Source organism: Mobula birostris, chromosome 8 (assembly GCF_030028105.1).
Source record: "Mobula birostris isolate sMobBir1 chromosome 8, sMobBir1.hap1, whole genome shotgun sequence".
NCBI classification, from domain to species: Eukaryota; Metazoa; Chordata; class Chondrichthyes; order Myliobatiformes; family Myliobatidae; genus Mobula; species Mobula birostris.
Genome location: NC_092377.1, coordinates 92958409 through 92971609, shown reverse-complemented (window position 1 = coordinate 92971609; position 13201 = coordinate 92958409). Strand labels below are relative to the sequence as shown.

At 40.6% G+C, this 13201-nt stretch overlaps 1 protein-coding gene across 5 annotated transcripts in view; it reads right to left on the bottom strand.

The window, feature by feature from the left end:
* Positions 1-2479: 2479 nt before the first annotated feature.
* entpd6 (ectonucleoside triphosphate diphosphohydrolase 6) overlaps positions 2480-13201 on the bottom strand; it is a 77488-nt gene continuing 66766 nt past the window's right edge. For 3 of the 5 annotated variants that reach the window (XM_072265664.1, XM_072265665.1, XM_072265667.1), the window contains 5 exons: positions 9784-9885; positions 9224-9364; positions 6774-6830; positions 4149-4261; positions 2480-4060 (listed from right to left, as the gene is read on the bottom strand). In XM_072265664.1, coding sequence (XP_072121765.1) covers positions 3983-4060; positions 4149-4261; positions 6774-6830; positions 9224-9364; positions 9784-9885 — 491 coding nt within the window. In that variant the 3' untranslated portion in view covers positions 2480-3982. Of the gene's footprint in view, positions 4061-4148; positions 4262-6773; positions 6831-6873; positions 7500-9223; positions 9365-9783; positions 9886-13201 lie in introns of those variants that run through there. The other 2 variants (XM_072265666.1, XM_072265668.1) reach the window with 2 other exon arrangements.

The window sequence follows — 13201 nt, the reverse complement described above, 5'->3', positions numbered from 1 at the left end:
AGGGAAGGAGGAGGGGCACCAAAGGGTGGTGATGGGTGGGTGAGGAGGAGGGGTAAGAGGGCAAGCAGAATAGGGAAAGGAAAAATACAGAAGTGGGCGAGGATAGTAATTACCACAAGTTATACCATGAGGTTGGAAACTACGCTGATAGAATGCGAAGTGTCTTCACCCCCCTCTGGTTCCCCTTCCCTTTTCTCCATGCTCCACTGCCTGTCCTATTAGATTGCCTCTTTTTCAGCCCTTTACCTCTTCCAGTTTCTTACTTCATTCCCTCTTCCCCCACACACCCACTTTCGCTCTCACCAGGTCGTATTCCTTCCTTCCACCCCGCCACCCAACTTATTCCAGCTTCAGGTGGTGAATCTGTGGAAATCATTGCCACAGATGGCTGTGGAGGCCAAGTCATTGGGTATATCTAAAGCAGAGGTTGAATGATTACTAAGGATGTCACAGGTTACAGGGAGAAGATAAGAGAATGGGGTTGAGAGAGATAATGATGAAATAGCAGAACAGACTCAATGGGCTGAATGGCCTAATTCTACTCCTATGTCCTATGTACTTCTTCTGCCTTCCTTTCCACATTTGATAGTCTCAGCCCAAAATGTCAACTGTTTTTTCCCCTCCATAGATGTTGCCTGACTTCTTGTTGTATTCCTCCAGCATTCTGTGTTGGTCAAAAAGGAACAAAACTTTAGAAGACATATCCTTTTAAGTAGAACACTAAAATTAATTTATTTACTTAATTCTTGAAGATCTGTAAATATCAAATACCAGTTGTTGCTCTGTTCAAATGTATTGTAACTTTTTACATGAGTTCTGTGACTTTTTAAATGAAAATAAGTTCAAACTTGCAATCAGGAAATAAAAGAATGGCTTAAGAACAGATAGCAAACAAACTTAGATGGAAACAATCAATGGTACAAACACATCCATACATCAGTAGGAAGCCATGATGAGAACAGATTTGGGAGCAGAATTTTCATATGTTTATTTGTTTCAAACGTCTGAGGCATTAGTAAATCTTCATTGAGTCTGCATACTGAATGTTCATCACCTTGTAAAGTGATTTTGGTAGGTGACCATATACTTCCAGAAATTAGAAAGATAAGGTGCTAAAAGTCAGCCTCCAACAGACAATAAGGTAGATTTTTTACATTTTGTGTTAACAAATAATGTAAGTGGAATCTATTAGCAAAAATCTTTGCAAGACCTGTCCAGTGATAGCCTCATACCTGAAATGCTCACCCCATTTTATACCCTTAGTCCGGTGAATCAAGGTCTCCAAATTGACTTGGATAACATTCAATGACTCCACTTCCCCTTTCATAGGGAAATTAACCAATCTTTAATTAATCATTCTGAGAAGAGTTCCCAAATTACAATAGATTAGCAGAGTGCATATTTTATCCCAGTTAATTTTTGCTTGAGTTTAGCATTTTGCATTAAGGTTGGAAGATTCAAGCAGATCACTGACCATAAATTTGCATTTTAGCTTCAACACAAGGCAATGTAATGAGAAGGGTCAACATCTAACCATCATTGAATGACAATAATGCTCCTTCAGCAGCAGCTGGTTTCAAATTTACAAACAGGAAGGACTCGCCTGGAAGCAGAAATTAGGTGCCAGCTTGTTTACTACGGCAAATTGCCTAAAAACTAGCTGACAAACCTTATGGCTGGCTAACATCAATTCTATAATCGATTTACTGGGGAAGATTTAATATTAAATTTTGCAATCACTATCCTTTAAAATTTGAAAGTGCAACTTTCAAACATTACTGAAGTAAATAATTTAAACAATTATAAATAAAGGTTTTCTGTGAAGTCCTTTTGAGAGACGTTATATCCTATACAGTCTATAAAAAAAAGTGGCCAGGTTACTTCATTCAAATACTATGGTTTGGCAGGCTTATTCAGCACAATGCCCCCAAGGAGGTTACAGATGAAGCATGGAAAAATCTCCTCAAACTTTGCTCTTTTTTGCAATGGAATTCCAATATTTAAATCAACATATACTATTGGCAGACAGTTCCAAATGTGAATGGCTCATTTGCAGATATTGTGGCCGATAAAAGCTATTCAAAGCATGTTTATAGCTCTCACAGTTGTGCTTTGATGCATACAGAATAAAATATTACAGGCTCGTGTAATACATAACTGAATGGTCTTAAATGTAACAAAATGGCAAGTCCCTGCAACTGACAGATATCCAGCAGTAAATGGTATTACTTATTCAGCAAATCTGCGATATTCTTCTCATTATGCTATGGTGACATCCATTGTAGATGGAGTGTTGAATAAAGGTTGATTGTGATGTCCAACTGTGAGTAGCTATTTTTCTAAATGAACTAGTGTTCTCTCAAAACGGTTTTATTTTCATTTCATGGAAAAGATCTGATTCAGATCTGGTTCAAGCCTGGGAACCAAGGTCACTGAGCATACCAAGATAAAGATGCAAATGAAGGATTCTAGGGCAGTATTTACTATTGGACAGTTATTTTAATAATTCAAGTATTATTAGCCCTTAACATGTAGATTTAATTGGTTATTAACACCTGAAATATGTATTATGGTTGGTACTAAAATATACAAATGATGGGAATCGGAAGTGCACAAAGTTTCTATTGGATCAATATTTGTATCCAACTAGTGAATTTCTGTATAAAAAATAGCATTTCTTTGTTCAAACTTCAGAAAAGTGTGGTGACAGGGGCTATGCTGTTTTCCTTCTGCATCAGTAAATAAAGTGTGATTGAGGAACAAGTGTGAGTTTTCAGAGTCCAGTTCATTGGCGGGACAGTGTAACAGCCAACAAGGATGTGCTGGGGTCAGCCTGCAAGCTTTGGCAAACATTCCAGCGCCAACAAGCTTGACAGAACAACACAGAACACAACAAAGCAGGACCACCAAGTCAAAAGCATCACTAGCAAGCCAAGACCTGTTCCTCCCTCCCAACCAGTCCTCTAACCCCAAGACAGGCCATCTTTGGCCTCCAGGCTCCAATGGACTCGTGGATTTGCAGATATTGGGCTTTCGACTTCCACAAAGGACTCAAAGAGGTTTGCACCCTCACAGCTCTGGCTATCATGCCTCGACTTCTGTACTTCGGAACGACCTTAGGGTTTTGATCTTTTGGTAGCGACCCAGGACTCACCAATAACAACGAATGAGGACACAAGATCCAGGCCTTGAGCTCCAGACTCACCGATGGCGGGCCCCTGAACACTAGGCCTTGAACTCTGGTCTTTGCTAGCCCAGCTTGCATACCGAGACATTACCAGCCTCATTCTTGCTGCTTTGCTGGCTCAACATCTGACCACATCCAAGTGGCTGAATGTAGAACAGAGGCCTAGACTCCAGCCTGTCCTCTAAATCCCCCACATCCCTGTCCCTAAATCCTAACCTGATCACTAACTCCCTTCCCAGACCTCAAAATTTTCTCTACAAACCTAAAAAAAACAAATAAGGCAGAGTTTATAAGACAGAAATTGCAGCTTTGTGCAATCTTGACTGGAAAAGGTTAAACAAAAGGCACCATACTTGAAATTCTGTTTCGTGTGAACATCAATCTTTGCATATAGAACATGTCGCAATATAGTCTATGAATAATCCAATTGAATAAAAATGGTATTACACATTAAAAAGAAACAAAAAATAAACACAATCCACAAGGCCTTAAAATTTAGTTTTTGTTGATTCCTAAAAAATAAAATAAACTTATAACAAAGATTCTCACCATTTTTGTTAAAGATTATGCAAAATCTCAGCCAATGTGGCGACCGTCTAAAAATCAGTGATTTTTTGATCGCCTGGATTTAAAACAATAAACCACAGGACTCAGAATATTAAAATCAACAAAGTCTAGATCCGCATTTTCTGATCGCCCCATTGCCACTGGGGGAAGACAATATTTTGAAGAAGGTGTGTGTTCAACCCTGACGGAACTGTTTGATAATGTAAACAATCGCTTTTCTCTCCAGTTTCAGTGAAGGGAGTCGATGTAATGGAATGTAGCTCCCAGTGCCCAACTGCTCTCAACACCATTGATCTTTCGAGCAAGCTGTAAAGAGAATCACAAACCACTTCAGATAAGACACTGCAGAGTACTAAATGAAAGATGTTAATTTCATCCATCACATCCAAATTACCTTTAACTCAGCATCGTTTTGGAATCCCAGCTCCTGTAGCAGTACGGTTATGTATACAAGATCCATGCAAAGAAATGGTTGATCTGTTGACCCAGCTTCTATACTTTGACATGCTGAAAAATAAGTGATTTTCATTTTTCATAAAATGGTCTGAAAAGGATCCAAGTTCTTTTGGGTGCTCCAGTGATTGAATAGTGGAGCAGACTCAGTGGGCCAGATGGCCTAATTCTGCTCCTATGTCTTATGGTCTTAGAATGAATTTCATGGGAGAGTGAACCACAGAAGAAAGGAACCAGAAGGTAGTGAGGAGCAGGTGAGGAGAAGAGAAGGAGTGAGAATGGGAATTGGAGAAAGAGAAGGGAGAAGGGAGGAGAAAGAACTTAGACTGGATAAAAATGATAAAACTTAAAAGCATAAAAGTTAGACTGAATCTCTATATTTATTCAGTGACAGGTACCATAAAAGAAGTGGTACTGATACAAAGGTCCAAACATGTCTCCTGATTTAACTGAAGAGTTATATTGTGGGACTAACTCAAGAACATCAAAACAGCATTCTAGACATAGTAATTCTACTTCTAGCTATAAAGATAGAAAAAAAACTTATTTTCTGAGTAAATTACAAGAATAAAAACTTTGTTTTTGCATTTTAGAGATTAAATATTCAGGCAAAGTTCCAGTGTTCCTTCAGATATTTTAATTGCACTTGACCTCTAATGCTCAAAGGAAACCATGAAATTTCCCATGCTTTTCGATTTTGGAATTTTTTTCTCCCTGAATGGGAACGAGGCATTCCCTTGCAATTACATGTGCATACATTGCAGCGTAGTGGGTGAGTCAGCTATAGTGGAGACCAACCCATCTTCAGTGGAGATCTAAGTACAGCAATTTCAGCAGGGAATTAGGAACAATAAGATTTTTTTCTCTCTGACTTCAGGATATTGAGGCCAATTCACAACACTATCTGGCGCATCTCAGATAACGAGGTCAAAAGTGGTCTTTTTGAAAGCAAATTGGGAGAGTCATTCACTGGATTAATTTTGAGGAAATTATGACAACATTATATTGTGAGGCACCATTAAGGTACTTACTACACTGGTTACAGTAACCTAACAAAATCAATATGTGAAGGTTCTTTGTCATCCAGGTCATTGTATATCAAGCAGTAGTAAATCAAAGCAACTGTACTTGCTGTGTTGTCTGGAAGATGTTTTGCCACTCATCCGAGAGGCTTGACATTTTGGATGGGGAGGGCAGGTGGTTTGAAAGAAGAGTTAAAGAAGCCATCGTTGTCAAACTGGAAAACCCATTCCTGAACAGAGGCGATGGGGTACAACACCACCTATTAGTTACTTACAATGCGGTCTTAACACCTCTACAGCAGTTCACACCTCCATTCATGCAAAGATAAGACTAATGACCCTCTCATTACCTCTACTACATTTAACAACCCTCATGTGATTGCTATACCTTTTAAACAAATCACAGAGTTTATAAACCAGAAAACCACCCACCATGGATTAGAACCAAAGAAACCTTTTGGATGAGTGGCGAAACATCTTCTAGACAACACTGCAAGTCCAGTTACCTTGATTTACTACTACTTGATAACAAAAGCAATGCATTTTAATTCATTTATTAAAGAGTCTTTGCTCTCACCCATTTTCTCCTCAAGTAGGCAAATTTAAAACTTTGAAATGGCAAGCAGAACAAATACACACATAGTAGTTTCATTCCTGGATAAAAGTATTCCTCGTTTCCCCAAACTGACCCTCTAGCTGACCAACTACTCCTCCCAGCCCATTTTGTCATAGCACGTGCCACTTTAGCTGTCATATTAAGGTGGTACTGTCCGTTTAAACCCAGTAACTTAGTCTACATTGAAAATTCTTCTAATATGTAAGAATTCGTGCTCAAGTCTTTGCAGTGTGCATCATGTTCTATTTCCACTCCTTCAAACATATGAATTATTAGGTACTTTCTCACTTGAAATCAAATACATCCTTGATGAAGGAAGTTCTCAGTGGCCAAGGTGGACACCAGATGTCCTGCCAATTGTTAATCGGTTTTAGAAGGGTGGGGGAGGGGGGTACAATTTAAAAAAGTAGCAAACAAGCCTTTGCTCCAAAATCAATTGCAAACTGGAGGAGCTGCAATACCGTGGCAACATTAACATTTCTAGTGATAAAGACCATTTAAAAATTAGGAACAGCAATACTTAACACATTTTGCTAGACTGGGCGAGTTTAAAAAAAATCAGCATCACTGACTGGGCAGGTATGATCTTTTGTTTGCACAATTCATAATTTCTCATATATCCTTACAATATATAAATGATATATTCTGCCCAATGAGTCTAATGCTGACACACAGAGCAATCCTATTCCAAATTTATTTCACATAGACAATGCCAGATGTCTGGATTAATCTTGAGTTAGTGAAGCTGTGAAGCACCAGCGCCACCCACTGTCGTCCCCTGTGATATGGAAGACATTCGGTCACTTAGCTAAACTGTGAAACATTACAGACTGACAGCAGTTAAAAATAAATACTGTTCAGATTCAAGACGCGCACGATTCCAAAAATTACAACAATAATCTAGAATTGTTGCATTGGTAGTTCTTACCAAGCTTGGCTGCTCTCCTATAATCTTCAACTCTTAAAATGCCTCCTTTTTCTTCATCTGAAGAGGATTATGAGAGATTAGGAGCTGAAATGTATTTAATTATATTTACAAATTAACACTTATTCCTGCCCCTCATTTACACATTGGATTGTCGCATTTTCTACTTCCTAAGGAAAGGGTGTGCAGAATGTTTCAGACTTTCAGTCCTTACCTCAAGGAACTAGGAGGAGCTGAACTTTTCTAACAGCTGCTTACTTCCCACCTCTGACAATATTAGGCTTTCAGGAAATGAGGTCCCATTTTTATCTCTATTGCTTGATGGTGCCAATTCATGCTTGCTTGGTTGGGTGTCTGAATGAACAATTCACACAGCAATATCCATTGTCTTACCAAAGTACCTCTTCTTGACGTGAGTATAGGCAGGTTACTCATTCACAGCCGAATTTGCTCAGGATTGAGCATTACGCACCAGTGAAGGAATGACAATGGGCAGGTACTTTCATCAGCAGTTTGTCAGCAGCAGCACACCACAGGGAGAAGTGGAGGTTTACCAATTCTTGGTCAGTTATGAAGTTGGGATATAGCTGTATATCCAAGTTGCATCATCCATCAAGGACACCAACAATCCAGGCCATGCTTTCTTCTCATTACTGCCATCGGGAAGGAGGTATTACTGCATGGAACACCATGCTCAGGAACAGTTAATACCCTTCAACCATCAGGCTCCTGAATCAACATGGATAACTTCATTAACCTTCTTCCCATTCCCCCACTTTCACCAGCTCAGGGCCATTTGAAAAGATCTAGAGAAACTTGACAACGCTGCGCCTTGCAGCAATCTAGTAGTTAGAAGAGCAACCCCCAGGAAACATCACTACAAACACATTTCAATCTGTAATCATCAGTCCATCACCCTTTGTTTCATGTCAGTCAAGTGTGGCTTCACCTTGAAAAGAGCAACATTTTATAACTGGGCTGGTGAATATTACTGAGCACTCTCATGATCTGTGGGCAATATTGGGAACTGAAAGATTCTGCCAACATCACATTTGTTTCTCTTTTATCCCTGTACAAGACTCTGGTATGGCCGGAAGCTGCAGGAGACTACTAGTTGTAAGGAGCATGCAAAATGGAAAGGCAGAGTACTTTATCACTGTGATAGATTAGTAAACATTGAAGTACAGAAGCAACCTGGCTGTCCTTGTACACAGGTCACCCACAGTAATCATGCAGTGCTGCAGGGAGTTAAGAGGCAGAATTAGGCCATTTGGCCTATTGAGTCTGTGCTACCATTCCATCATGGCCGACACATTTTCACAAAAAAAAAACATGCTTTTAAGTAAATGATCCACTGGCCTTCTCTACAAACTATTTTCAGTGGAGGAGAAAGGATGTCTTCTTATTTTGCACACAGTTGAGATCCCAGCAGGTACACTGGGTATAGTTTTTGTGCTCTGACCATAGTATATGGTAAATATAGTAAGTATATACTTACTATAGAAGGTTCACTAACTTGTCAAAGTAAGTTTATTGTCAAGAATGTATTACTGCATGTTACCATATACCCATACTACCTTGAGATTCATTTCATTGATCTGTAGGATAGCAATACGATCAATGGAGACTGGAATGAGCAGAGTTTAGAAGAATGAAAGGGGATCTCATTGAAACAGGTTTGACAGACTGGATGTGAGGAGATTCTCCTTGACTGAGATGTCCAGAATGGTGGGGGGGGGGGGGGGGGGGGGTCCCAATTTCAGGGTATGGAGTAAAAGCCAGTAGGGACTGAAATGAGGAGGAATTCCTTTACCTGAAATTCCTTTACCTGAAAGAGTTCTCCACAACAAGACAGTGCAGGCCAAAATGCTGAGTATATATATATTTGAAAATATATAGATTTCTAGATATGAAAGGTAACAAAGGACACAGGGAGAGATAAGAATGATGGTATGGTATTGAGTAATGAAAACACAGGAGGAGTAGATGATTCAGCCCTACGGCATGCTCCACCATTTAACAAAATCATTGATGCCTTTTGATTTCTTACGTATCCTTAGAAATGGATCTGGAGTCTCCTCCCAAAAGCAGCTGTCACAAGAAATCATCAGGGCCACTGATGCCCCTCATGCAATTGCCAAGGGAGAGTTAGGGAGGAATTTATCCTACCTCATTTAATCGTGTTTTTTTTTGCCTGCCAGAACACTGCATGGTCTTGGGGTGCTTACGTAGTGCACATTGTGTGGGTCAGGCTGGAAACACCAGAGTGCTGCCTCTTGTACGTGGTTATTGTTATTATAATCCTACCTACTCTACTCTCATAAAGACAATGAATGCAGTTTTCTGTTGCACATTCTGAGATTGCCCAGTTCAGCACGGGAATTCTTGCATTACAGCTGCAATGGTTTCTAACGTTACACCATCAACGAAACAGACTTCCCTCATGAACTTACCAATCAGCCCAACATCGACTGCTCTGTCGTAGTAGTAGGAAAATGCATAAAATGAAATGTTCTGTACTTCCTCAGGCTTATGCACCCTTTTGTAAAGCACCTTCTCTATCCTTGAATAACATGAATCATATAGGTGCTCTCCTAGAAGCAGAGAGAAGGGAGAAGTTATTGGCCATTTACTTGTTACAAGTACTGAACAGTGCAAATAACTCTAATTGTGTGGTTTAATGCCAGTGTAGAGAAGAAGAAATATGATCAAAAGGATGTTTTGTGCATATGAGTTTCAATTATTATTAAGTTAGGGAGCTCAGGCAGAAGATGGCAGTTGATGCCTTATTACTGAATAATAATCAAGTATTTTTTGCTTTATATACTGATGGCAAAGCAACATACTGGGGGAGTGGGAGTAAGAGAGGGCAGAGAAAGCGGGGTGGGGGGGGGGGTAGTGAGAGGCTTAAAACATGTCCTTTCAATGCTCCAAGATTCTATAATTCACTTGGAAACATTCACCACAAGTGCTAGACAAACAAGAATCAAAACATGCTAAAACTATACTCTACCTGCTTTCTGTCCTTTAATGCTGTAAAGAATTTCAGCATGTTTCCATTCTGTTTTGTAGCCTGGTGCTAAGCAGGAACTGACTAAGTCTTGATCTTTCTCAGCTGTAAATGAGTGAACAAAATCAAGGACAGCAAGACGTTAGAACTCAGTTGCAATTTCTCTCACAAAATTATTGGAAGCAGAGAGGACCTTCATTGGTTGGGATCGACCATGGATGTTGTGTCCTGGCTGTCGATACGCAAGCCAGGGCAGTACAATATGGAGTGTAAGCTGTTGTCAGTGCAGCAGGCTACCCTCACCACACAGCTGATGAATCCAAAGGATCGGCAGAGACCGATACAGCTTGGCACCAGCTGTGTCACAGGAGTTGCCAGTCAGTGTTGAACTCAACGCAGGACTGCCCAAGGGATGAAAGCTCCAGATTTCCCCTTGGGATTTACTCCCGAAGCCTTACAGATGAGTGAGTATAGCTACAAGACATTGGAGGTTTGAGATCAGAAGTTTCCTTCTCCGAGACAAGCTGCCAAACATGGCTGACGAGCCCCATCTGCCTGGAGCGACTGCTTTTAAGGCACCAGTAACCCACCTTTGCTCCTTCTTCTGTCAGTAGAAACAGTTGTGCTGGGCTTAGTAGCTAAGCTACATGAAAGCCAGGAGCTGGACCTGGTCGTCAGAGGCTATTTGAGATGCACACCATCAGGAGCATTTAATAAGTAATGGGTATTTATCCCCACTAAAGCCACCTCCCCCCCCCCCCCCCACCAAGCTATGACAGCTTTTAGAATAAAAATGTTTTATTTCTAAGTTCTCCATATTCAATCATTTTTTTCCCGGGTAAGACAAGAGAATTTATGTTTGGAATAATCACATAGTTTTTCACTCTTCCTTTAAAGAAGAATGTACTTGTCCTGTATATAGTGCAGAAAAGGTTCTCATGGTTGAAAAGATGTCTTACAAAAAGATTGAGCTGATATTTATTGACAAGTGATCTTATTGAAACATAAGAAAGAGGAGCAGGAGTAGGCCATCTGGCTCGTCGAGCCTGCTCCACCATTCAATAAGATCGTGGCTGATCTGGCCATGGACTCATCTCCACCTACCTGCCTTTTCCCCATAACCCTCAATTCCTCAACTATGCAAAAATCGATCCAACCTTGTATTAAATATATTCACTGAGGTAGCCTCCACTACTTCATAGGGCAGAGAATTTCACAGATTCACCACTCTTTGGGAAAAGCAGTTCCTCCTCACCTCCGTTCTAAATTTTCTCCCCCGAATCCTGAGGCTATGTCCCCTAGTTTTAGTCTCAACTACCAGTAGAAACAACTTTTCTGCCTCTATCTTATCTATCTCTTTCATAATTTTGTATGTTTCTATAAGATCTCCTATCATCCTTCTGAATTCCAGTGAGTACAGTCCCAGGCAACTCAATCTCTCCTCATAGTCCAACACCCTCACCTTTGGAACCTCCTCTGTGCGGCCTCCAAATCTGTATATCCTTCCTCAAGTGAGGAGACCAGAACTGCATGCAGGACCCTGTACACTTGCAGCATAAACTCCCTGCTCTTAAATTCGATCCCTCTGGCAATGAAGGCCAACATTCCATTTACCTTCTTGATAGCCTGCTGCACCTGCAAACCAACCTTTTGTGATTCATGCACAAGCACTCCCAAGTCCTTCTGCACAGCAGCATGCTGCAATCTTTTACAATTTAAATAATAAATTGATCTTCCATTTTTCATTCCAAAGTGGATGACCTCTCATTTACCAACACTGTACTGCATGTGCCGGATCCTTGTCCATGCACTTAACCTATGTATATCTCTCTGCAGACTTTCCATATCCTCCACACAATTTGCTTTTCTACTCAATTTAGTGTCATCAGTAAACTTAGGTACACTACACCTGGTCCCCTCTTCCAGATCATTAATATACGAGGGGTAATTGATAAGTTTGTGGCCTAAGGTAGAAGGAGTTAATTTTAGAAAACCTAGCACATTTATTTTTCTTGCATTTACACACTCAGTCCAGCGGTCGTGGAGCATATGGATCCCTTCTTTGTAGAAGTCATCTTGAACCTCCAGAAAGTAGTCCACAGCAGGGGTGATCAATAAGTTTGTGGCCAAAGGTAGAAGGAGATGAGTTATTAACTTCAAACTTTCTGCATTTTCACTCAAAGAGTTGAACTGCACGTGCATGTAACAACAGCTGTATAACTCATCTCCTTCTACCCAGGCCACGAACTTATCAATCACCCCTGCTGTGGACCACCTGGAGGTCCAAGACACTCTCGTTACATGCACGTGCAGTTCAACTCTTTGAGTGATAATGCAGAAAGTTTGAAGTTAATAACTCATTGCCTTCTACCTTAGGCCACAAACTTATCAATCACCCCCGCTGTGGACCACTTCTACAAAGAAGGGATCCGTATGCTCCACGACCGCTGGACTAAGTGTGTAAATGTAGGAAAAATAAATATGCTAGGTTTCCTAAATTTGACTCCTTCTACCTTAGGCCACGAACTTATGAATTACCCCTCGTATATCGTGAACAGCCCGGGCCCAGCACTGATCCCTGCTCACCACTGACTGCCAAACAGAGAAACACCCATGTATCCCAACTCTCTGCTTTCTATTGGTTAACCAATCCTCTAACCATGCTAATATATCACCCTCAACTCTACGCATCCTTATCTTATCGATAAGTCTTTTCTCTGACACCTTATTGAACGCCTTCTGGAAATCCAAGTAAATAATGTCCATCTGTTCCCCCCATCCACTGTGCTTGTTATATCCTCAAAGAACTCCAGCATGTCTGTCAAACAGGCCCTGCCTTTGCTGAATACATGCTGCGCCTGCCTGATGGATCCATTTCTTTCCAGATGCCTCGCTATTTCTTCTAAAATAATAGTTTTAACCATTTCCCTAACTACGGATGTTAAACCAACTGACCTATAGTTAGTAGTATAGTTAGCAGACCTTTTGCCTACATTTTTTTGTGAACAATGGCGTGACATTTGCCTTCTTCTAATCCACCGGAACTTGCAGAAAATTTTGGTAAATTATCACCAAAGCCTCTACTATAACTTCTGCTATTTTTTTCAGTACCCTGGGATGCATTCCATCAGGACCAGGGGACTTGTCTACCTTCAGGTCCACAAGTTTGCTCAGCACAACCTCTTTAGTGATAGCTATTGTATCAAGGTCCTCTCCTCCCATCGCACCCATATAATCTCTCTTCAGCATGTCAAAGATAAAGAAGATTGAGGGAAGATGAGCACAGGTTCTGCATTGACTTTCCTCTTTGCAGGAATTATAGTAATGCTAATGAATAAGGCAACTGTATGCAGTCATTTTTTTTTGACCTAGTTGTCAGCTGGCCCGTCACGTTGCAGCTGTACACAACTTTGGAGTACTG